General features: G+C 43.8%; 1 protein-coding gene across 1 annotated transcript; it reads left to right on the top strand.

The window, feature by feature from the left end:
- Nucleotides 1-1,304: 1,304 nt before the first annotated feature.
- Nucleotides 1,305-25,055, top strand: LOC144693506 (uncharacterized). Its single transcript, XM_078563355.1, has 8 exons — nucleotides 1,305-1,809; nucleotides 11,128-12,224; nucleotides 12,600-12,969; nucleotides 17,503-17,557; nucleotides 21,303-21,411; nucleotides 22,988-23,067; nucleotides 23,574-23,643; nucleotides 24,591-25,055. The coding sequence occupies exons 1-8, from the start codon at nucleotides 1,305-1,307 to the stop codon at nucleotides 24,606-24,608; spliced, it is 2,304 nt and encodes a 767-aa protein (XP_078419481.1). The 3' UTR covers nucleotides 24,609-25,055.
- Nucleotides 25,056-26,079: the final 1,024 nt, after the last annotated feature.

Genomic DNA, 26,079 nt, shown 5'->3' with positions numbered 1-26,079 from the left:
GAGCATGCACCTTTTACCAGCCTTAGATGCTCTCCTACCTACTCTAGCACTCCTATTTGGTGCCACTCCAGTGGCTTTAGCATGGGAGGTGAAATGTTGCTGGGCTTATGATGAGGACTCTTGAGATAACAATGGTAAGCAACCTTGAAGCTTAGGCCTGAGAAGCCCTGGACCAAATATAAGCCTTCTTGGTACTACTGGCCCAATTATCTCACTGGCAGCAGGATGGGCTTTGGTTGAGGTGGCACAAGGAAGCGTGCATGCTAAGCTTCTGAGAAAGTCTTGGTGCCAATTGTACAGGACTGTGCCACAATATGAGTTTGGATCTACTTGTGAGCAAACTATAGGAGGGCAATGACATATTCTTCTAATATATGTTACTTTGGTAGTTGACTACTTATACATGCAATATCTCATGTAAAGCATAATGTATTCAAAGAAAGTGCATTCAACAGTAATCCTTGTTATCCTAGAATCTCAGTCAGAGGGCCCGGACTTACTTACCCTCTAATCAGAAAGCTGACAGTTCCAACATAAGCTGTCAAAAGTCAGTCTGGAATGCCCTTCAGTGGTGAGGGTTATTGATGGAGTTATTAGAGTACTGAAGACCATTTGAAAGTCAAAAAAGTTCTGATGACATGTTCAAGTCCACAGACAAATATTTATGTAGAGGAGTCTCCTTCAAAGATAGGAATTACAGAGGTTAATTACCCTTTCCTACAAAACATATTGGTGAATCACAAAATAATTATGACATCAGAGCATATAACCCCTTTCATACAGATTATGATATAATGTGACTCACCATCATGCTAACCCAGAATAGACACACACAATCACCCAAGCAATTTAGGTTAGTTTTGATTGCTGTCTATATCCTATAGGTGGTTCCTTGATTGCATGGAAGTGGTAGAACTTGTGTGCAAAATCTGATTTTGAATTCAGTTGAGATTATTGTTTCTAAGTGTCAAGTATCCAATCATCATCATACAATAACTGAAATTGACCTATAAAACTTTAATTTATTCAGAAAAAGATTTCTTCAGGGCTTCAATAGCAACAACAAGAAGGACAAAAGAGTTAAAGAAGATTTGTGCATGGTGAAGAAAGAGTACAAACGTGTCCAAGTACAACAGACTCGCACCGTCATCTCCACCTAACAGTCTACTGACAATGAAGGCTGAGTTATAGGTGATAAAAGAGAAAACATTTTGAACATGAACAATGAACGATTTACAGGATACCCGAACTCACAGAATATCATATATTCCCCTAAAACGATTCCTCAGGATCCCTCTCAGAGGATGTCTTCAATCCTGTCTCACAATGACACATATAACATTATCCAATTTACAGGCGAGGGAGCCTATGGGGAGGTGACCTGCTGTTGTAAAAGAAGTACTGGTCAGTTTGTTGCTATTAAGACTCTAAAATATGATAGCTGCAGTGCCGCAGAAGTAAGGATGTTAAAACTCTTGCAAAATGAGGATGGAGACAAGTTTCATATTGTAAAACTTCTTGAATGCTTCCACAGAGATGCAAAATCCTACCTTGTATTTGAACTAATGGAGCAGAACTTGCAAGACTTCCAGAATGCTAACAACTCTGCCCCTCTCCCTGTCAAGCATATTCGGACCATTGCCATCCAGTTGCTGAGGGCTTTGGATAAGCTTAAGGAATTGTCTATTATCCACACAGACATCAAGCCAGACAATATCATGTTAGTGGAACACATGCGATTTCCTTTCAGAGTCAAAGTGATCGACTTTGGCTCAGCCAGTATATTGCCTGAGGTTCAACATATTCGAGGTATATATTTTGATTATCCATTTCCTAATAACTTTGATGTTGAATGTTTAAATTCTCTGAAGAAAGGAGCCCCCATTCGGACCATTTTATTTATTTTATTCCATTTATCCCCACCCCTTTGCAAAACTAAAGTATGGTACCCCACTGCATCTTAGTAAAATAACCATTCTCCATGTTTTGATTTGGAGGTAGTGCTTATGGACTTCGGCCAAGCCCAAACTGTTCTCAGCCACATGTTTGTGATTTCAAGGGAGGGATGAGTTAGTGGATTACAATCACGAATGGGAAAGTTATACATTTTTTCCTTCAGCTAGCCAATGGATGCTGGTGACATGTATATTGTCAGTACTTTGACTTAGCTGAGCTAACCTAGCACTGACTGAAGATCAAACCTGTGACCTCCTCAGGTTGTATGACTTAATGCTACAAATTGCAGTGCCTTTATCCAGGCAAACATCAGGCAAGCTTTGACATCTTTTCTAAAAGTAAGGCAATTTTTTAATGATAATTAAAGGTGAAATGTGTTCATCAGAATCAGCACAGCATTGTCCCTAGTTTATGTATCCAATATTTTTATCTGTGTGCCTGAACAATATGATTGCTTTGGTTTATCTGCTCTTTCTAACTGATTAAGTTGGTCTCCTATTTCCAAATGGCTTAGAAATTCTAATTTTCTTAGCAATTCCAACATCTCTAATTAGGTTTGATTCCCCTGTTACTGACTGGTTCCGTGATTATAACGTTTCTAAATAGCACTTACTCTGCTGTCAGGCTAAGTAATTTGAAAGTTTCTGATTGGCTCAGTGATTCGATTGTTTCTGATTGGCTCAGTGCTACTGATGTTTTCTATTGGCTCAGTGATTCGATTGTTTCTGATTGGCTCAGTGCTACTGATGTTTTCTATTGGCTCAGTGGTTCGATTGTTTCTGATTGGCTCAGTGCTACTGATGTTTTCTATTGGTTCAGTGATTCTCACATTTCTCATCTAGTCTGATCCTATGGGTCCTATGTGGCTTAGTGAAAGTCTGAACCCCCTCAGGTACTGATGCTCAGTCATGTCCAGAAAGCTAATCCTCTTGTCTGTATGCTATGGCCAGCATCTTCCGGTCAGCGAATCGGGGCGGGGCCAATCGCGCCCGTTTCCGCACTCCCCCTTCCCATCCTCCAACAGAGGGGAAATGTTGCCCTATGTGTTGGAAGCATTGCCTTCTGCGAGTAGGAACTCTATGCTCATTCCATCTGTCCTGTGGAGTAGCAGGTGGTTAAGGCGAAAGTTGTTGCTGCTGCTATTCCTCTTGCTCCCATCAGAAGCTGCATAGCAGTTTCCACGCAGTTGAGGTTGACAGCTGAAAACCAAATACGTTGGCAGTATAAAAAAACCTCCCCCACCCCGAACTCCAGAAGCCCACTATCGGTCGGACTTCATTGTCTCTTGGGCAACTCCTAGGTGCCACCTTATTAGCTGATCTGGTACCATTGGCAACTAAATTAAAGAAATACAACTGTGGAAAGTGCAACAAAGGTTTCTAGTGGAAACCTGTTGGCTCTTGTGCTGAATTTTTTTTCATAATTCATTTACAGAATGTGGGCGTCGCTGGCTAGGCCAGCTTTTATTTCCCATCCCTGATTGCCCTTGAGAAGGCAGTGGTGAGCTGCCTTCTTGGACCACTGCAGTCAATGTGGTGTAGGCACACCCACAGTGCTGTTAGAGAGTTCCAGGATTTTGACCCAGTGACACTGAAGGGACGGCAATATATTTCCAAGTCAGGATGGTGAGTGGCTTGGAGGGAAACTTCCAGGTGATGGTGTTCCCATCTGTCTACTGCCCCTGCCCTTCTAGGTGGTAGCGGTTGAAGGTTTGGGAGGTGCTGCCTAAGGAGCCTTCATGAGTTTAGGTAGCCCATCTTGTAGATGGTACACTCTGCTGCCACTGGACATCAGTGGTGGAAGGAGTGAATGTTTGTGGATGGGGTGCCAATCAAGTGGGCTGCTTTGTCTTGGATGGTATCAAGATTGAGTGTTGTTGGGAGCTGCACTCATCCAGGCAAGTGGAGAGCATTCTATCACACTCCTGACTTGTGCCTTGTAGATGGTGGACAGGCTTTTGGGGAGTCAGCAGGTGAGTTACTCATCACAGGATTTCTAGCCTCTGACCTGCTCTCGTAGCCACATTTGTGTGGCTAGTCCAGTTTCTGTTCAATGGTAACCCCCAGGATATTGATAGTGGGGGATTCAGTGATGGTAATGCCATTGAATATCAAGGGGCATTAGTTAGAATCTGTCTTGTTGGACATGGTTATTGCCTGGCACTTGCGTGGCATGAATGTTGTTTGCCACTTGTCAGCCCAAGCCTGAATATTGTCCAGGTCTTGCTGCATTTGGACATGGACTGCTTCAGGATACGTGTCTCACTGTGGATTTTTGCTTAATTTTCATTATCCACTAGGTTGATAGGCTGATTGTTCTGTCTTCATAACCAAGAAAGAATACTGAATCCTCAGTCATAAAGCATAAGAATTCCCATGTCAATGGGTTTCCACCCATTTGTATTGACCCAGGGTTCTGGGATGTCGACTGGGGGATACAGATCCACTGCAATAAGCATATGTGAAGTGTGGCCAGGGCCTGAATTGTATCCTTGGCATTCACATGCAATTGGCTGACCCAGATGCAAAATCCGCTGCCGCCTGCGATCAGATGCCGATCCCAATTTCACTCTGGCTGGCCAATTAACGACCGGCTAGCGTGAAATGCGCATTGACACTGGTTCAGCATTGCCGGGATGGCGGGCGGTGTTGTGGGTGGGGGGATGGTGCGTTTGGCAGGCCTGGGGTCCAATGTGGTTCTGGAGGGGGTAATTTATGTGCACTGGGAACTCTCTGAAGGCTGCCAGGAGGTTTTCAGGAGCCTCAGTGATCTGTCTGACATTGCCTGGAAGGAGTAATGAATTTCCTGATTTATGGCCTCAGGACACACAGCTGATGCCAGGTGGGAGAACCATGCCAGTGGGCACTCTGCCCCCCGCCTCTCAGGCAATTGCCTGTGTGCTCTGTTGGGGGCAGTGAGTGCCCGCTGGGAGATATTAATCCTGAGAGATGGTAAGAGGAGGCCACTACATCAAACAAAGAAGGCATGGACAGATGTGCCTGCCCAGATGAGCGGGCATGATGTTGTGCACCGCACTTGGATCCAGTGCCCTAAAAGGTTCAATGACCTTCTGCATTCTGCAGGGGTAAGTACGGAGTTGGCATGGAACTGTGGATAGATGTCTTAGAGGGTGGTTGGACTTTGTGGTGCTCACTGGCGTGGGTTGCAGAGTGCCAAATGGCACATATCCTTATGCTGTCAAAGGCTGGGAAATGCGCCCGCTTGGCTTGGATGTGTGCAAGGGTGAGTTGTGTCAATCTATAGGGCACCTCAACCTGGGTCTCCTGGGCAGGGGCTTGAGGGTAAGGCTGGCATGGTGTGGCAGGGAGAGGGTGGACTAATGAGAGCTCATTTGTCCATAAAGGAGAAGAGAAGCCAAAATGTACAGGAGCGTGCACAAATGGGGGGGTGGAGTGCCCAACCTCCTGGTGAAATTTGAGGTGGAAGCCCTTAATGTGGCATGCGAGCATGGAGCAAGGTCCACAGGTCACAGCAAGGCAGGGGTCTCAGAGGAAGGTAAGAGTCCAGTGGACAGGGAAGAGACTGGGGGAGTATATAAGAGATGTAGGGTAGCGGCATTGTTCAAACCAGGAGTTCCCGTTGCTCGCCCATTCACAATGCCTCACTGAAGCACTTGCCCATTGTGACAAGCAGCCGTAATCCATGCACAGTGACTTTATAATGATGATTGCAGCTGACATTTTCTCTTCCTCCTTCAAATATGCCACCCTCACGATGTGCCATAGACCCCCTTGACCCCCGACGAGGAGCCGTGGACAGTTGCACGCCCGTCACATCCTCTCCCGGTACCAAGCACCAGTGCAGACACAGGCATGTCAGTGGGCAATAGCGCATTGGATTAGATGGGAGTGCACCATTGTGAGGACATGAGGGGAGGCGGAGACAGAGAGTCCACAAGGCGCCAGCAGTCGCCGGATTGCTGGAGACCAGAACGATGCTGAGTCCAAGGCAGATGATGAAACTCTGGAGTCATTCATCAGGCGGCAGAGGCTGGATGTTCAGCGGGATGTATGAGAAGATCTGGCAGAGATCCCTGATGGTCTGCGTGCCATGGTTTCTGTCATGGAGGAGTCCATGCGGAGCGTGAGCACTGTGTTGACCCGCAGCTCCGAACGCACAGCCCCGCCATAGAGCAATTGGCGACTCTTATAGAGAGGCAGCTCTAGGGACAGAATCAGGGGTTTCTGGAGTTCCATTTGGACCTGCAAGCCCACACACTGGTAGTGTCCTCAGCAGGTGAATGCTAGTGTGGGAGATGGATGAGGCACCTAGTAGCTCTGCTAGGTGCCAGTCCATCTACGGTGAGCAGGGAGGTAGGCAGGTTCAAACCAACCTCACGTTGGTGGACGAGCTGCAGCTTGCACCTGCGGGCATCTCTCAAAGCCCTCTGGATGAAGGCAGCAGCTCCTCTGTCCCTCTGCCAGTGACCATCGCATCTGATGAGAATGCGATGACTGAGGAATGTCCAGCCATGGTGCTAGATGCTCCCACACAGACAGTGCCTGCACAGGCTCTGCTGACCAGAGGATGGCCGCCAAGGTCAACAGGACATCAGAGACAGCAGGCTGTCTCCAATGCCGCTGCCAGCAAGGGGCGGGGGCACCAAGAGGCAGCACTGGCAAACTGAAGTTAAAGTCACTTTGAGCGCAAGACAGGTTGTGACAGGTGATATAACTTTCGTTGAGACATGTGTTCAGTCTTATTTGTAATTTCGAGACCAGCATATGAATATCTCATTTTGTGTAATGGTCTGAATGTGCTTCATGTTTTTCAGAGGTGGTGGGCCTGGGAGTTGCGTGTGACACACGGGAAGGGCTGCAAACTTCATTTCAGAGGTCGTAAATTGACTTAAAGGTGACAGGATGGCCTCATCAGAAATGATCAATAAGGAGGCGTCACCCTTGCCCTCACTTTCAAGCTATACCTTGGGTGCCAGCTGAACCTCACTTTGAGTAACCCTATGGTCCTCTCAATTACTGCCCATGTGGAGGCATGACTTCAATTATAGCTCTCCTTCGCTTTTGTCCTTGGGTGTCTGAGTGGTGTCATGAGCCATCTTTTCAGGAGATAGCCTTGCCCCCAGGAGCAAACCATCCAAGTGAGCTGGCACGACCAAGAGCCTTGGCAGCTGGGAGTGTCAAAGCATCATGACATCTTCCAGGATACTTGGCGCTGAGCTGCAATATCTGAGTCCTGTGGTCACAGACAAGCTGGACGTTCAGGGAGTTTCTATTGATGAAGGCACCCTGCTCGCCTGCTGGTGCCTTTATGGCCACATGCATTCAATCTATGACTCCCTGGATCTGTGGAAACCCAACAATTGCAACAAAGCCCCTGACTTGCTCAGCCTGACTGGCTTTGTCTGTCTGGAAATGAATGAAGTTACTGACCTGTCTGAATAGAACGTCAGTGACCAGATTGATGTAGTTGTGGGCAGCCAATTGTGAGACTCCACATAGATCTCCCACTGATCCCTGGAAAGAACCTGAGATGAAAAAATTCAGGGCCACTGTAACCTTAAGAGCCACTGGCATAGGATGGCCACCTATACAGTTTGAGGCGATCTCTGGACTAATCATCTTGCATATGGAGGTCATGATGACCCTGGGAGAGGCGGAGCCTCCTTCGGCACTGGACCTCGGACATGCCCAGGTAGCAAGAGTGCTGTCTGTAAACTCTGCCTGCTGGATAATGGCATCTTTGACGGACCCTTCTGCCTTGTCCTTCCTGCTGGCCCTGCAACCCTTCTGGTTGCGTCTCTCTTTCCACAGGTTGTACCCTGGGACACTACCTGCGGGCACCTGGCCTCTTTTCCCTTCAGGCCTTCTGAGGGGTTCCCTCCAGCAGAGTAGACAATCCTCATTTTCTTAAAGATGATTGGACAGGACTGTGCACCGAAGGGGCCTCTCGCAGAGAGCCTCTGCACATGCTGAGAAATCAAAGAGCTCTCCAGAACACAGAAAAAATGCCAGAAACTGTCTGTAAACCAACTCCCAAAAAAACTCCTGCCTGCTCACCTTGCCAAGATCCTTTTATACCGCCCTGGATCAAGGGTTCATTAAAAACATGAAAGCCACCAGGCTGAATGGTCCGTGCGCCGAGCATGAAATCACATGGGCGACTTAAAATCACTGTGAATTGCCTTTTTAATTTGCCTAATTTCCCCTTTAATTTTCAGCAGGCATGCTTCTGACATCTGTGCGTGCCCGCTGACAGTAATATCGCGCAACGCCGCCATGATGTCAGGAGGCCCTCCCGTCATCATCGCCCGCCATTTTACTTAAGATCGGGACTGCTGCGCGCCCTCTCTGACACTGTAAAATTCAGGCCAGTGTAAATTTGGTGGGTAGTAGTAAGCTCGCCCTTGGTTCACCAGAAAGTTTCCCATTTTGAGGGGCATCTGGAGAAGCAGGAATTGGGCCTGTAATTAACTCAGTGGTGGGTGGGGTCTTGCTATGCGAGGAGCACAATAAAGAAATTCTGTTGGATTGCTTGTGGACTCCCTGGGGATGTGGAGGTTGCCTTATTCAAAGGCACTCAGTGCTTGATTGAGGGTCCTGGCATCAGAAAGGGGTGAGGCAAGCTGAGAGCCAACACCCTGCCCTTGCTGCCAAACCCTCATCCACGAGTCCCCTTCCTTCCACCATCACTCACCTGTGGCCTGGGATCCAGTGATGATACTTGGCCTTGGGTAGGCATCATACCAGCAGCAGCCATTCAATAGAACTGCCAGCCTCTGATTGGACTGGCAGCTCTTGGCTGATGGGGTTTCCATCCCTGGGGTCTTTGATCCTGGAGAAAGATCACCGCTGTCCAGTTACGCCTGAGTGGCACTTAATTGGGCAGGTCTTCTTTAAAACAGGTGGCATGGGTCTCTCGCCAAGTCTCTATCGGCTTGGCGAGATCCCTGTCACCTTCATTAAATACTGCCCTCCATGGGGGAAAGCAGGAGAAAGTAAGGCCTACTTTTCTCTCAGCCTGCCCCTAGAATTTTTGTTTTCTCTTTTCCAAACCTCAATTCTAGGAACGTGTAGTGGAATTTTATGCCAGCAGGATTTTACGGTCCCACTAAAGTTAATGGGCTGAATTTTCCGCTAGGCGTGCGGGCGCACACCTGACATGCTCGAACGTGGAATAGCGCGGGATGATATCGGGCGAGCGTCTGGACATCATCGTGCACTTGTGCGATATTTTGGTCGGTGGGCACGCGTGAGAATTGGCAGCACACCCGCCAACAAGTAAGAGGCCTATTAAGGCCATTAAATTATTAATTAACAGGGATTTTTCGCTGCCTGCCAACCTTATGGTCAGTGGGTGGGCAAATCGGCCTTTGCATTTTTCAGGAAACCTCATCCAAAAGCGGGATGAGGCTTCAGTAATTAAATAAAAAATAAAAATCTATGCACCGAATTTTTATAATATCCACGGACAGGTGACTCATTCTAATGCATGGACGTTTTTTTCCAGGTTTTAAATCCTGTCTTTATTGATTTTAAATTCGTCAGCTCTCTGAGGCAGTTCTCCCGCACCTGCGCTGACTTCAGCGCTCACCCTCCTTCCACCCCCCAACCCCAGTCATGCTGAGCCTTTCAGCACTCCTTACACGCTGCCTGGCTGTTAATTGGCCAGCCAGCGCAAAATCGCAGTTGGGGGCCGATCGCACCCAGTGGTCTGTTTTCCAGCCGCTCCCAGGCTGGCTGATCGCGGCCTCCCGCCAACCCGAAAATTCTGCCCCATGGAGTTTAGAATGACTGGCTGCATTTTACAGCCCCATTCTTGCCGCGATGGGGCCGTAAAATTCCGGCCTTGGTCCTTCCAAGAGGGTGAACTTGCACCTCAGCCGCCCTGCTACTGACCTGATGCACCAAATTTAGTTAGTTGATCAGTTCAGAACCATTCAGTGTATTTAAAGAATATTTTGCCTGTGCAGTGCCTAGGCACATCAGGGTGGGGTGGGGGAATAAAATCAGCACTGTTGTCCTTGTAAAGAAGTTCAATAGGCTTGTCAAACATGATCCCTCCTCCAAATAACCATGCTGAGTCCCCTTTACTCTTGCTTTCTCCCGATTTCCTCCTTTGGGTTAGTTTATAATATTTTTACTACAACAGCTGTCAAGTCTCTTATATTTTCATGTGTTTTTTTTTTTGGCCCTTTTTTCATGTGATTTCAAACGCGGGCTGTACCTTGGGCAGTTTTATGCCTTATACCAGTGCCCGGCAATAACAGGATGGAATCTGTACTAACATCATTGCTTGGAGGACTCTCACAGTAACCAGGGAAAGGTAACTTTGAGTTCATCATTCTATATTTTTCTCTGATCTAAATCTTAGAACTGAAAGGTTAGTGTACTGACCCGCTACACAAATAATGCAGCTACAACAAGCGATTAGGAAGGCAAATGGAATGTTGGTGTTTAGTGCATGGGGAATGGAATATAAAAGTGGGGAAGTTTTACTGCAGCTATACAGGACCTTGGCAAGATCACATCTGGAGTACTATGTACAGTTTTGGTCGTCTCATTTGAAAAAGGATATAAATATGTTAGAAGCAGTTCAGAGAAGGTTCACTTGACTCATCCCTGGGATGAAGGGGCTTATCTTATGAAGAAAGATTGAACAGGTTGGGCCTATACCCATTGGAATTTAAAAGACTGAGCGGTGATCCTATTGAAACATATAAGATTCAAAGGGGTGACAAGGTGGATACCAGGAGGGGGAGACTAGAACAAAGGGACACTGTTTAAAAACAAGAGGTTTCCATTTTAAGACGGAGATGAGGAGGATTTTTTTCTCTGAGGGTGGGTAGTCTGTGGAATTGTCTTCTGCAGAGAGTGGTGGAGGTTGGGTCATTGAATCTATTCAAGGCTGAGTTGGAAAATTTTTTGTTAGACAAGAGAGTCAAGGGTTATGGGGGGCAGACAGGAAAGTGGAGTTGAGTCCACAATCAGATCAGCTATGATCTTACTGATTTTTTATGAGCAGGCTTGAAGGGCCAAATGGCCCATTCCTTCACCTAAGCCTTATGTTCCTATAAAAAATCACAACTCTTGATTTATTAAATTATTATATGGTTTCTGAGTTTCCCAAGAAAACTACTTTTATTTAAATTGAATTTCCTATTGATAGAAAATTTTAATTTTCACTTTAAAGACCCATACATCCAGGCCAGATACTACAGATCTCCAGAGATCCTCTTAGGGTTGCCTTTCTGTGAAAAGTTGGATATGTGGTCCCTCGGTTGTGTGCTCGCTGAGCTTCGTCTTGGTAGCCCTTTGTATCCTGGCAAAAATCAATACGATCAGATCAGAATTATTGTTGAAACACAAGGCCAACCCCACGATTATCTGCTCAATCAAGCAAGTAAAGCTCATCTTTTCTTCAAAAGAAACTCCTGTCCTCATTCAGGTCGCCAGTGGCAACTTAAGCCATTGTCTGAGTACCAAATGAAGATGTTTATGCAACCTTTGGAGCCAAGAAGACGTACTTTGAAGTCACTTGATGAACTTGAAACATTCAGCATCATCAAAAGTTTGTTCCCAAATGGCGAGGATATAGCCGAGTTCCATGATTGCAACAGCATGGTAGACCTTGTGAAGCGAATGCTGAGCTTTGATCCCAAAAATCGTATTTCTCCAAGAACTGCTTTACAACATCCGTTCATCACTATGGAGCAACTGGAGAAGAACTGTAAGCATACAAAGTATTATGACCTGTCTGTTCAAGGCCTTGGTGCTGCTTTGAATTATGTTGGAGCTGAAAATAACAGAAATAATTGCCATCAGCTTCAGGAGTCTCACAATGCAAATACTGTGCGTCGTGACAGTATGCAGGACCAACCTAATCACAGGACTACCTTTGTACAAACAGTAGTTGACAAAAGGGACAACTTCACTATTGAAAAGTCAAGAAAAATGCATAAGCTTATGATGCCCTGTGGGGAAACAATCAGTTTAGTCCACCAGCCCTTCACTCCATGCACACAAGATGCCAGATACCTCCCTTACCCACATCAAAAAAATTGTCAGCAGATATCTTGGTGTGTACACAGGCATGCTGCTACCAACCTACCTCCGTCTCACCTGTCAAGGTCAGGTCATTCTTTTGGGAATGTGATTCCACTTCATCAGATGTCTGATAAGAACAGAAACACTAGTACGCTCTCAACTGTCTCCCGGTCAATGAAAGAAGGTCAAGAGAACGAAGATAACAAATCTGAAAAATATTCTTCAAGATCTTCTGTAACAGAGGTATGATGTCTAGGAATCCGTAAACTGCTGAAAGACCATTAATGGCATTTGCTAATGAAATAGGAATTGCTAATAATCATTAATCTCTTGTATAAATAAAAAATGTTGGTTAGTAAGTGATGGGAATCAAAGTATATTTTTGATAAAAAATGTAGTAGATTAATAATCATTTAATAACACTATACAATGCAATTTTCTAGAAGAGTAAAGTACCAATGTATTTTTAATGCTGAAATAACTTCTTATTATAATAACTAGATGCAATGTTTTTCAGTCATTGCAGCAGAAAGATTAACAGTAAAAATTACTGAAAATCACTGGGACATTTCTTGTTACTTTTCTTGTTATACTGGGGTACCTGCTCTTCCCCAACAGGAGAAACATATTAAGAAAGCTCAAATAAAGGAAACAGCAGAAGTACAACTGAATAATCCCAGTGCAAAAGAAAATAATTCCGCACTGGCAAAATATTGCACACATCTGAGGAGGAGTGCCACGAAGGCCTTGATTCGGAGAGAAAACACGGGGGCAATGTCGGGATTCGCAAGCCCAATTCACAGGGACAGCTCTTGTGCTGGGACAAAGCAGAGCCTGAAAACTGGGGTGCACCTGCACAAACAGCAGAATTCTATTCCAACAGGACCATGTATGTCAAACCTGAGAAATACCGAAAAAACACCAGTCCTCGTAATACATAAGCAGGAACAGCTAAGAAACAACTACGCTGATGAAGTTGTAAAGAGTGGTAAGAATTATACTACACATCTTTCGTGAATTCGAGCATTGCATTATTCTTTAGAAAATATAGTGAAACCCTCATCCTTTCCTAATTAACTCGAGTTTTCAGAAAACACAATATCGTGCCCGATTTTAACTCACTCAAAATCCAGTCACTTGTGCAGTTAAAATCAGACCCAACATCACAGACCAGCAATAGCAGTCTCCTCCTGCATGACATAAATAAAGCTCCCAATCAAGGGTTAAGTTCAATTTAATATGTGTACTACTCATACAGAAAATAATTAAAAAGGCTAATGGAAAGTTGGGGCTGGGTTTCCTCTTGGGGGCGGGTATCTGTAGGTGGGTTCAATTCTGGGTCACGAACCCACCTCTGTCGCCAGCCCGCTGGAAAGTTGGATTTGCTGAGGCTCAGAACCTTAATGACCCTCAAGACGGGCCTGCTGCCCAATTAGTGGCCGGAATGTGAGAATGGAGCAGGGGCACCAGGGAGGTGGGCTACATTCTGGCCCAAATTGGCTGACATTTTCAAATCAGTGATTTAGAAGGAAATTTGCCAAAGTTCAAATTTCCCACATTTCAGAGGACCGCAGGAAGCCTGGAACCCAGGACAGGGTAGGCAGGTGACATGTTTTTAAATTCAGTGAATTTTAATGTCATGGGGTAGAACTCCCCTGATATGCTCAGCCTCTTCAGCACTACTTCGAACTGCACCTTCTCACATCAGTTCTCAACCAACCCTGCCCCCGCCTCCATTGAGCTGGTCTGATTCCCAACAGAGACTGAACTTTGGCGGCCTTGTTAAAAATTGGAAAACTTATTGGGGATGGGCTCTTAATGAGTCCACAATCATCTAAATTTCCTTGTTAATAGAAGTGGGCAGTTTCTGAGGCATACTTCCTCCCCTGCCCTTGAGAGAAAATGGTGGAGGGTGGAAACGGTGGGATTTCCAGCCATGAAGCTCGGCAGCCATTTTGTTTGCTGTCCCACCTCCATTTCGGCCTGATTTGGACAGGGAAATTGCAGCCTTGGGCTTTATCTGAAGAAAGTTGGAATACAAAGGGGTAGTAGTTATGTTAATAATGGCTGTGCAGAGCCCTAGCTATACTCCATCAGGAGCACTGCATTAATTTCAGGGTACTGCACCTCAGAAAGGTGGTTTTGGAAGTGTTGCAGCTTAGATTCATCAGAATTATACTGAAGGATTTAATTATGAGGCCAGGCTGTATAGGCTAGGCTTGTATTCCCTTAAATATAGAAACTTAAGGGTGATCTAATTGAGACGTGTAAGATGATTAAAGGATTTAAGAGGGTAAGGAGAGAGAAACTATTACCTTTTGTGGGATAGTTTAGAAAAAGATGAAATAATCTTCAAACCAAAACTAGTTAGTTCAGAAAGCACTTCTTTACATAAGAGAAAGTGGAAATCTGGAACTCTCCCCCATAAAGCTATTGAGTTTATGTCAATTGAAAATTTCAAAACTGAGGTTGATAGATTTTTGTTTGGCAAGGATAATAAAGGTTGCATTATCAAGGCAAGGCGGGCAGATGGAATATCAGATCAATCATGATCTTACTGAATGATGGAACAGGCCTGAGGTGTTAAATGGCCTGTTCCAGTTCCTAGTGGCTTCATTCCTATGCCATGCATATGAGACCAAAATGCGAGTCATGTCACTTATCACCAAAATTATATTGCTCATTCTATTAGGGTGAATAATGGGGGTTCCAACATCAATCTTTATCCTTCAATTTCAATCAACTTTATAAGTCAGTTCTTGATCCTACTGGTAGGTTCAGTTCTTGATCCTACGGGTAGGTTTCTGTTTTCGTTATGCTTTTGTTACCTCTATGCTTGAGTTTTCCGAAACACACCCTGAGGTCACCCAAAACCCTGCTGCCTATCCCTAACTCACTCTTACTCCCATTCACCAACCTCACCCCCATGCTTGCTGTTCTACATTGGCACCTGGTTAAGCAGTGACTTGATTTTAAAATTCTCACCCTGTTTGCAAATCCCTTCATGGCCTCACCCCTCCCTACCTCTAATCTCCAGCTACAGAACCTTCTGAGGTATCTGCGCTTCTTTAGTTCTGGCCTCTTGAGCATCCTCAATTTCAATTGCTTCAGCATTGATGGCTGTGTATACAGCTGTCAAGGCCCTGAGCTCTGGAATTCCTTCCCTAAACCTCTCTATCTCTCTTTAAAATGCTCCTTAAAATTGACCCTTTTGGCTAAACCTTTTGTCGTCTGGTTCAGTACAAAATTTTGCTTTATAAGACTCCTGTGAAGTGCCTTGTGATGTTTCATAATGTCAAAGGTGCTATATAAAAGCAAACTGTCCTTGTTGTTATCAGCTTGGACCTACTGATGGCCCTCTTGCCTTTGAACCAGCGAGTTGTGAGTTCAAGTCTCACTCTAGGGCTAGAGTGCATATTGTAGCTAGTACTGGAGATGCTCTGCATTTTCATCAGATGATACATTAAACCAAGGCACATATATCTGTTCCAGGAATTTATGCTCATGTTAATTAACCCATGGGTACTGGTTGAAAACATGTAATGAATTCTCTAAATGTCCTGCCTAATTTTCTTTGCCCAACCAAAACCACTAAAAAGAGGCTCACATGTCCTTTATATCATTTCTGAGTTTGGAGTCTTTATGTGCACAAAATAAAAATCAGTGCACTTCAAAGTGAGTCATCATATGAAAAGTATTTCTGAGAGATGTTATACAATGTCATCTAAAAAAATGTTTTCTTTTTTTAATTACTGATGTACAGAATTTCAAGGGCAGAATTTTACGTTCCCTGCTCACTGGCAGTTTTGTAGGTGGGGGATAAGCGTAAAATTCCTCGGATGGGTTTCCTCCTGGATTCCCGCCCATCCGACCTCTCTGCGATTTCACACTAGGGCCCACCCTTGCCTTAATTGAGGCCCTTAGGTGGCCAATAATTGACCACTTAATGGCCATTTCTCACCCAGCTTCAACTTTCAGGCTGGGGAAGGAATCCTGGGGTATGGGGGAAGCCCGAAAATAAACTGGGTTCCGGCTTTGGGGGTGTTGGAGTGGTGGGGGTGGTGGGGGCACCTCCATCAAAAGCTCCCACCATAAGGTCCGGTCACTGTCGGTCCTCCCTCCCCACCTGACCTCTCCACGGACACTCCAATCCCCCTCTGTTCGCCCTCCAAGGCCTCACATACCCCCCCCTGCCCTAAGACCCGCAAAACTCCCTTGATCCTGGACTCCCAGTACTTAGCTTCTGGGGACTGCTTGCAGTCGCAGTCCTGTCCACTGCAGCTCCCGGCGCTGCTGGGAGTAGAGAGCTGCTGGACAATCAGATTGGCCGGCAGCTCTCTGAGGCAGGACTTCCTCCCAAGTGAGACGTGGAAGTCCTGCCTCCAGCCAATTAATGCTCATTGGAACATTAAATGGTTGTGGGTCAAGCAGTATCGGCGGGGATGTGTTCCCCTCCAACTCTTTGGATGACAGGAAAACAAGCCCCGCCATCCTAAAATCCTGGCCCAACTCTTTTCTCTGGATCACCTTTCAGACATAAGGGATAACTTTCCACCTTTGGGCCGTGCCTTGCCCAGCAGAAGTATATGTCCCAAACATGGGTGCCTACAAATGGTTAGGAAATCATGTGTGGTGTGCATCTGAACTTATGAAATATGCTTCCAGTGTTGAGGCTTTCTGTCAAAGTGCATAGTTGAAAAATTGCCCTTATAATCTATCATCAGAATTAATGTAAGGAGTTTATCTGAATGTTAGTATCTTATTGTCCTGTCCTTTCCTCCTTGTTGGCTATGTTGACTCTGCATCCTGTACTCCCATTATTTGACATTGGTATCCATGAGCCCCTTATCATAAATTATAGAATCATATAGCACAGAAAAAAGCCCATTTGGTTCATCATGTCTGTGCCAGTTCTTTGAAAGAGTCATCAAATTCCTCCCATTCCTGGCTCTTTCCCCACAGCCCTGCAAATGTTGCTTTCAAGTATATATCCAATACCCTTTTGAAAGTTTGGATTGAGTTTGCTTCCACTGCACTTTCAGGCAGTGCATTCCTGATCATAACAAATCGCTGTGTAAATAAGAAGTCTCCTCATTTTCCCCTTAGTTCTTTCTCCAGTTATTTTAAATCTGCAGCCTTTGGTTAATGTGCTCCTATCAGTGGAAACAGTTTCTCACAAATTTTAATCAGCTTCTTAATCAACTTTGGCACCCCTGAGTCCTTATTCCAGATTGTTTTCCCTGAATTTCTTAGTGCCCCGAGTCTGTTGTCATTTATTTGATTGAGCTCTCAATTTCCCACTAGGCTTTCTGAGAGTTCCTTTCTTTATAAATTTCTTTTTTTTATAAATCCTTCCTTCTCTCTCTTCCCCTCACATGTGATCTCGCTGAAGCAGTTAATTATATAATTGAGGGGTGAATGCTTTAGCTTGGGTAAACATGGTGAGACAGAGGCTGAATTTTTCAACAACAGTGATCAGTATTTATTTCTTTTATTTATTTCTCCATTGATTGTCTACTAGGAAATAGAAGGAGCAGAAGTAGATCAGGTCATATATCCAGGAGTGAAATTACCCCGTGAGTAGTAATACAAAAATAGATCTTTAAATAATGTTAAGCATTTTCCCACTGATGATGTCCTGAAGACATGAGAGGGGATTACTCCGTTGGTGCATTTGCTCAGTTATTCTAGCATAGAAAACAGAAATAGAAATGGAGACCAGTTGTGTCGAGTAGCCAGCCTAAAATGTTACCCCAGAATTTCTGGTACTGCCCAAAAATGACATAACCGGGCCTGTGCTTGCAGTAGAAGAACATTAATGGGGCAAAAAGGGCGCTTCCTGCCTTCTGCTTCAGTTTCCTTGTGTTAATTCATGTTCCACCCGAAGTGGGGGGCTCTTCAAGAAACCTGGCAGTGAGGCTTACACAGGCACCCTCTGTGGGAGCTGAAGATGGTTGCAGTATAAAAAGTAATTCCAGTTGCTCGTGCACTTCTTCTCACTTGGGCAATCTTCGCACTTTAAGAGCAGCAGCCGAAGTTCCCGATGCTGGTAGCCAGAAGTGTAGTTGCAGGCTTCTGAATTTAACGCTATTTCAGGGGTTAGAATGTATCCTGGTATGTATGTTGTCAGGGCCATGAGAATCATGGGCCAGGATTTCCCGATCAGCGAGCGAGGGGCGGGGCCCGCTCACCGACACGTAAAATGATGCAGGATGACGTCGGGCGGAACTCCCGATGTCACCCTGCCTCATTTAAATTTTCAGGCAGATGGGGGCTCAGCAGAATCAGCTGTGCACCCGCCGACCTGTCAATGGCCAATTGAGGCCATTGACAGTCATTAAAGTAATTAGTGGACCTGCCCGTCCAACTTTAAGGTTGGCGGGCAGGCCAGGAACCCTGGCGGGAATTAGGAAAAGCATGAAACCTCATCCACGGGTGGGATGAGGTTTCATGTAGGTTTCAAAAAATGTAATATAAGTGTATTTGAAAGTGATGGACATGTCCCAACTCATGTCACATGAGGGGACATGTCAGGGAAATTTTTTTTTTCTATTTTTAATATGTTTTATTGTGGAGCCGATCCCCTCGAGACAGCACTTAGCCTCAGGGAGATGAGTGCGCTCTTTCGTGTGCATGTGTGAAAGAGCACACTCTCAGCTTAGGAAATCCCCCCCCCACCACCCGCACAGGGAGCGCATAGCATTTCCTTGCGGACGTCACGCTGGGTGGGTCTTAATTGGCCCGCCCACGTAAAATGGCGGCCAGTCAGAGGTGCACCTCCACGCGCCCACTCCTAAACTTCCCCCCCCCAGTGGGTGGAAAATTCTACCCATGGGTTTTTCTTCACAGATAAAGTGCACTTCAGGTTTAACCCATTCATTTAATACATTTTAAATGTTCCTATCATTTTCCACGTTAGGCTGACAAACTACAATTTGAAAAAACTGAAGCAATTGAAGGTGGTAATGTAGCATTATGTAGTCAAGAAAAAAATGTGCACATATTTGAAGGTGGAAGGACAAGCTGAGATTACTGTAATAAAAGTATACGAATTCCTTTCTAAATAAATGCATTGCATACTAAAGCAGAGAAATTATGCAAAACCTTTATAAATCAGCTGGAGTACTGTGTCCAGCTTTGGGCAACACATTTCAGGAAGAAGCCATAGAGAAGGTGCAGAGGAGATTTACTCGAATGGTATGAGCTATGTGGTACCTCAGTTATGTGGCGAGACCAGCGAAATTGGGGTTGTTCTCAGGCTAGAGAAAGTTAAGGGTAAAATGAATGGAGACGTTCAAAATCATGAAGGATTTTGATAGAGTTGGTAAGGAGAAACTGTTCCCAGTGGCAGATGGAATGGTAACCAGAGGACACAGATTTAAGATAATTGGCAAAGGTGAAATTAATAGACTTTTTTTTTAAAACACAGTTATGATGATTGGGAATGCACAGTTAACAGGCTGGCAGATGCATATTCAATAGTAACTTTCAAAAGGAAATTGGATATATAGTTGAGAAAGAGAAATTTGCTGGACTCTGGGAAAGAGCACTGGAATGGGACTTCTTTATTCTTTCATGGAGATGTGAGCATCTCTGTCATTTGTTGTCCATCTCTAAATGCCCTCATTAGGTCATTTCAGAGGGCAGTTAAGAGTCAATCTCATTGCTGAGGGTCTGGAGTCACATGTAGACCCAACCAGGTAAGGATGGTAGATTTCCTTCCCAAAAGGACATTAGTAAACCAGATGGGTTTTTGCAACAATTGAAGATAGTTTCATGGTCACTATCACTAGTTTTACATTCAAGATTTATTAACTGAATTCTACCAGCTGCCATGGTGGGATTTGAACCCATGTCCCCAGAGCATTAGCCTGGGTCTCTGGATTACGAATCCAGTGACATTACCACTTTGCCACCATCTCTCCCAGATAGCTGATATAGACATGATGGGCTCATTAGCCTCCTTTTGTGCTGTATCATTTCATGACTGCATGGTTCTGTGATACATGGGTAAGGATCTTCGGCTTGGCGAGCGGGGCAGGGCCCACTCGCTGAGGCATAAAATGATGCAGGGTGACATTGGGCAAGCATCCCGACGTCACCGTGAGTCATTTAGACTTCCAGTTTGGCAAGTGCACAGCCGTGTCGGCTGCGCGCCCACCAAACTGCCAAAGGCCTATTAAGGCCATTTAAAAACTAATTAAACTAATAAACTGAGCTGCCCGTCCAACCTTAATGTTGGCGGGCAGGTGAAGAGCCCAGGCAGTCTTCGCATTTTTCATGGAACCTCATCCATGGGCGGGATGAGGTTTCATGAAGTGTTTATAAATTGAATAAAAACTTATATAAAAATTTAATTGACATGTCCCAGCTCATGTGACACTGTCACATGAGGGGACCATGTCTTAAAGTTTTTTCTTTTCTTTATTTAAATTTTTAAAACTTAAACTAATCTCCCGAGCCACCTCTGTGCCTCAGGGAAATTTCTGCGCTCTTTCGTGCGCTTGCACAAAAGAGCGCAGGCCCCATAAGACCATAAGACATAGGAGCAGAAATTAGGCCATTCGGCCCATCGAGTCTGCTCCGTCATTCAATCACGGCTGATAAGTTTCTCAACCCCATTCTCCCGCCTTCTACCCGTAACCTTTGATCCCCTTACCAATCAAGAACCTACCTATCTCGGTCTTAAATACACTCAATGACCTGGCCTCCACAGCCTTCTGTGGCAATGAATTCCATAGATTCACCACTCTCTGGCTAAAGAAGTTCTCCTCATCTCTGTTCTAAAAGGTCTTCCCTTTACTCTGAGGCTGTGCCCTCGAGTCCTAGTCTCTCCTACTAATGGAAACATCTTCCCCACGTCCACTCTATCCAGGCCTTTCAGTATTCTGTAAGTTTCAATCAGATCCCCCCTCATCCTTCTAAACTCCATCGAGTATAGACCCAGAGTCCTCAAACTGTAATAAATAAATAATATAATAAATAAAAAAATGTAAATAATAATAAATAAATAATAAAAATAATTTTAAAAATATTTTTTTAAAAATCCCCGACTCAGGGAACAAGCCCCCGGCCTGCACAAGGAGTGCACAGCGCTTCCGTGTGCATGTCACGCTGGGCAGGCCAATTAAGGCCTGCCCACATGAAATGGTGACGTGGACCCGATCGGGGGGGCTGATTGGGTCTGCGCCCACCCCCACAAAACCCCCCCAATGGGGAAAAAATTCTCCCCATGAATTTTACTAGCAAATATATCAAGACGTGTAACAATTTTGTGAGAGTCAAACCATTCCTAGTTATTTTTAATCTATTTTATTTCAGTTGCGAAGCAGACAAGCAGTTGGTTCTAGAAGATTTTATAGAGCAGGAAAGTGAAGAAGCCTACTTGGAAAACATTGCTCCAAAACAAATTGTCAAGAGGCACAATCTGGTAAGATTATTAACCCTACATCTACACAAAGCCTTGGTTTGACCACACCTGGAATGCTGTGAGAAGTTCTGGGTACCACACCTAAGGAAGGATATACTGGCTTTGGAGGGAGTGAGGCTAAGATTTACCAGAATGATACCTAGACTCCAAGGGTTACATTGTGAGGACAGATTACAGAAACTAGTGTTGTATTCCCTAGGATTTAGAAGGTTAAAGGGTTATTTGATTGAAGCTGTCAAGATAATAAGGAGAAATCATAGGATAGATAGAAACTATTTACACCAGTTGGGGAGACTAGGACTGGGAGACATAATGAAGTTAGGAAACACTTTTATATGCAAAGGGCATCAGAAGTTTCAAACTCTTTTCCACAAAAGGCAGTTGATGCTAGGTCATTTCTTAATTTTAAATCTAACATTGATACGTTTTTGCTAACCAGGTGTTTTAAGGAATGTGGGGCAAACGCGGGTATGAGAAGTTAGGTAACAGATCAGTTATGGTCTCATTAAATGATGGAACAGACTTGAAGGAATAAATGGCCTTCTGTTGTTCATGAGTTCCTAGATTGTTGACAGATTGAGGGACATTCCTGCTCCCTAACTGAACTGTTTTCATTTTTTCAATTCATGTATAATGACGTTCTTAAGAAATTAATATTTCTGTATTAAAGTTAATAATGTATTAGAATTAACCTAACCATAAATTGTTAAATAAATATTAAAACAGGCTACCTTACATATGGAAATTAAGACCTGTAGTTCCATTGTCATCTCTTCCCTGCTTATATTTTGTTCAAGTTATACTTTCGCTCCATTTCTAACTTTTATTCTAAATTACAAGTTTTTATTTTTAAAAATCTTTAACCTGCCTCTTTTTTCTGCCTCCCTGCTCTCACTGTCCATTGGATACAGCAGAAATATTACATAAGTGCTTTTGATTGACTGAAAACAGACTCCTGCTGTAAAGCAAATCTATGCAGATGTAACATGAGGACAGGATCAGGCTCATCTTTGATGCTAACTCCACATAAGCCTAGCAATTTTTTGGCAGCATACTTATTTTATAAGTATAAAATGAGTGGTTAACGATCTAATGTGGCAAGTGGTGCGCAAGCACTTTTCTATGTCTGAAGTTCAGAGCGAGCCAGGGTCATTGAAAATAGAATAATTAAGTAAAATCCTTTGCTTGTTGGACAATGATCTGAACAGAGTTAGCCAATCTCAGTATGGTTATGAGGAAATTAAGCTTTAATAACCCTCAGCGTCAAGGCTAGGACCTGTAAAAATTAACCAAGATATCTGGCAACTACTGCAAGAAATGTGTGTGTTTGTGTGTGTGTGTGTGTGTGTGTGTGTGTGGATGACAGAAAAGGGCTCAACTCCAAGAATCTTCATTGATGAATAGCCCAGAACCATTCACTGCCTAAGCTCATTTGTGAAGAATGGTCACTTGGGTCTGATTCTGGACAGCTGCTGCCTCTGTTCAAACTTCAGTCCCATGTGAGTCACTTTCTTCACAGAAGAGAAAGAAATGTGTTTAAAATAATATCATTGAAATTCTTCCTTTCTGTATGTAGGGTCCGGAAACAGAAATGAATTCTTCACAAGTGCAAGTTAATGAAGTTGAAGGTTCGGAGGAAGAGAAGAGCCTAGATAAGTAAGTATGGATGATTCACAGGATTCTATGAATGATTCATGTGGACGTTGGCACATCCTATATGAATGTAGGCATTTGGTTGCTCCTGTAAAGGATTTTGATAGAGTAAGCACAGAGAAACCGTTTCCACTGGCAGGAGCATCGGTAACCACAGGACACAGATTTAAGTTAATTGGTAAAAGATAGAGGGGAACTGAGAATTTTTTTTCATGTAGAAATTTGTTATGATCCAAAATACATCACCTAAAAGGTTAGTGAAAGCAGATTCAATATTAACTTGCAGAACGGAATTGGATATATACTTGTAAAGGAAAGGTTTGCAGGCTTACAGGAAAAGAGCAGGAGAATTTGAGTATTTGGTTAGTTCATTCAAAGTGCATAAAAGCATGATGGGCTGAATACTTCTGTGCTGAATGGTTCTATTCTGTGATTCTATCTCAGTCTTGTAGGCTAATGTGGAGCAGATTGCTTCATCATTCACATTTCATATGTTCTCTCCTCTGAAGGAACAGCTGCAGGATTTTCAAACTGGCAAAGTTCCAGAGGAGAGGCAAGAAAATCAAAAAGAAAATGAAAGTAAGTCCAATAAAATTATGTATACTTTTTTTTAATTGGCTAATCATCTGATTGACAGTACAGGTATTAATAAGCAAGGTATTCTGTGCAGTTTGAATCAGAACATAGCCTCGTAATTAATTGGAAGCAGAACAAATGTTAAAGGACATTTGGATTCCATAGTAGCATGTAGGAATTCAGTGAAGACAAATATACCAGTGTATTGGGTAGGAAGGCAAATCATTCACCATTGCAGTATACTCTTGCTTTTTGAATACCATTTGATCCACATGGAGAAAGCAAGTATCAACCTCCTCATGAAAATCACTTGGATATCTGTCTGCATAAGAAGACATTTTCAGATCATTTCCTTCATAACCTATGAGAGTTTCCACCATCTGCAGCTCCCTGAAGGGGGAGCCATGGTCCTGAATATGTGGCTATAATCTGCACTACCTATAAATGGCCAGTCTCAGTCCTTGTACCATGTACTGAATAGCCTGCAGTATTTGTAAACAGCCATTCTCAATTCTTGTACCATTGTACTGAATAAACCAACACTATCTCTAAATGGCCAGTCTCAGCCCCTTTATCACTGTACTGAATAACCTTTACTATTGTACCTGTAAACAGACAGCCTCAGTCCTTGTACCATTGTACTGAATAACCTACAATATTTCTTTTAAAGAAAGAGAATGCCTTCAGTTGATGAAAAAAGAACTTTACCCAAGAAATGCATTACAGAACATTACTGCCATTGTTTTAAGTATTTTTTTTTCTTCAAGGGAGTTCGGAAAAATAGATTAACCTTGCATATTAACGCCAGTAATATTGTACTGTATATTGTACTATCTGCGAGATGGCCTGTCTCAGCGATAATTTCAATTCTATGTACCTACTAGGCTTTGCCTTTGTACCGAATAACTTAACTGTAAATGGACACAAATTTCTGTCTCATTCCCGCATAGGTAACCTGCTGGGGGTGAAGACGATGTCTGACATGCGTTGGATGTATATAAAGATATTCTTTGAAGATATGTTGGTCTAGCTGACAACTACACAACAGAACTAATCAACTGTACGTTCATGTGTGCATCTGTTCCAAGCTAGAAGCATCAGTTGTAAAAAAGTTAACATTTATATTGAGAAAATTAACAAAAGAAAGAAGAAAAAGAAATTAAAATCCCCCATACTGCAAAAGTGACACTTTTAAAATGATTAATGGGTTGAATATTCTAGTACTCTTGATTAACGCCTTCCTGTATAAAGTTAGAATTTATAGAATTAAGTAATCAGAATAAGCACTAAATATCGAAAACTTAATATAGAATATTTTATTGTTCCATACGTCAAAACTGATTTGAGGAAAATGCCTTTTGTTTACCAGTTTTTTATGGTTATTGACTATTTTGTTTGTTGAACGATGGAAATTACTGTCAGATTGCACAAGTAATTAACGTGCTCAACATAAATTCTTCCCTTAATGGGAGTGTTAGTAAAAGGTTGAGCTCCTATTGAAAGTGTAACCTATCTGCCAAAAGGAATTTTACTGCTATAATATTTTATTATGGGATGGTTGATGCCTCCGCTTATTGCCATAAATGGGAAGGTAAATATAATCATTGATGAATACTTGCCAACGTAGCACTTCCCGGATTTGGTCTTATGGTCTTTGGTTAAATGTTAACTCATGAATCTGGACAATATAAAGGATTTAGTGATAGCAACCACAACATGGTACAGTTTAAGTTTGTTACGGACAAAGAAATCGACAAGTTGCAAAAAAATGTTTTGGATTGGGGGAGAGTGGATTTTAGTAAAATAAGGCAGGATCTGGCCAAGGTAGACTGGGAACAGTTACTTGTGGGGAAATCTACAGAGGAACAGTGGGGGTGTTCAAAAAAGAAATGGGGAGGGTACAGGCTCAACATGTTCCCTCTAAGGTTATAGGAAGGAGTAACACGCCCAGAGAACCAGAGAAATTGAGGTTACGATGAGAAGGAAAAGAAAGGCTTTTAGCAGGTACAAGGGAAGCAAATCAGCAGAGGCATTAGTGGAGTACAGACAGTGCAGGGTGGAGCTTAAGAAAGCAATTAGGAGAGCAAACAGGGGATATGAGAAAGCTCTGGCTGGTAAAAGTAGGGAAAATCCCAAGATATTCTATAAGTATATCAATAGGAAGAGGATAACCAGGGAAAGAGTAGGGCTCATAAGGGACCAAGGGGGCTATCTATGGGTGGAGTGTTGAATGAATGCTTCACGTCCGTCTTCACCCAAGAGAATGAGGATGAAGGTATGGATCTCGGGGAGAGAGACTGCGAGGTTCTTAAGCAAATTGATATCTGGAGTGACAAAGTATTGGAGGTGTTGGCAGGCTTAAAAGTGGACAAATCTCCAGGTCCGGATGATTTGTATCCCAGACTGCTGAGGGAGGCAAGGAAGGAGATCGCAGGGGCT

The sequence above is a fragment of the Cetorhinus maximus genome, chromosome 18 (assembly GCF_964194155.1).
Source record: "Cetorhinus maximus chromosome 18, sCetMax3.hap1.1, whole genome shotgun sequence".
Lineage (NCBI taxonomy): Eukaryota > Metazoa > Chordata > Chondrichthyes > Lamniformes > Cetorhinidae > Cetorhinus > Cetorhinus maximus.
This window is presented reverse-complemented; position numbering and strand designations above follow the sequence as displayed.

Coding starts and splice junctions, on each gene's coding strand:
- LOC144693506 (XM_078563355.1), top strand. CDS start 1,305: ATGTCTTCAATCCTGTCTCACAATGACACATATAACATTATCCAATTT. Junction 1,810..11,127: donor TGAGGTTCAACATATTCGAG/GTATATATTTTG, acceptor TTCACTTTAAAG/ACCCATACATCCAGGCCAGA. Junction 17,558..21,302: donor TCCAGGAGTGAAATTACCCC/GTGAGTAGTAAT, acceptor ATTTTATTTCAG/TTGCGAAGCAGACAAGCAGT.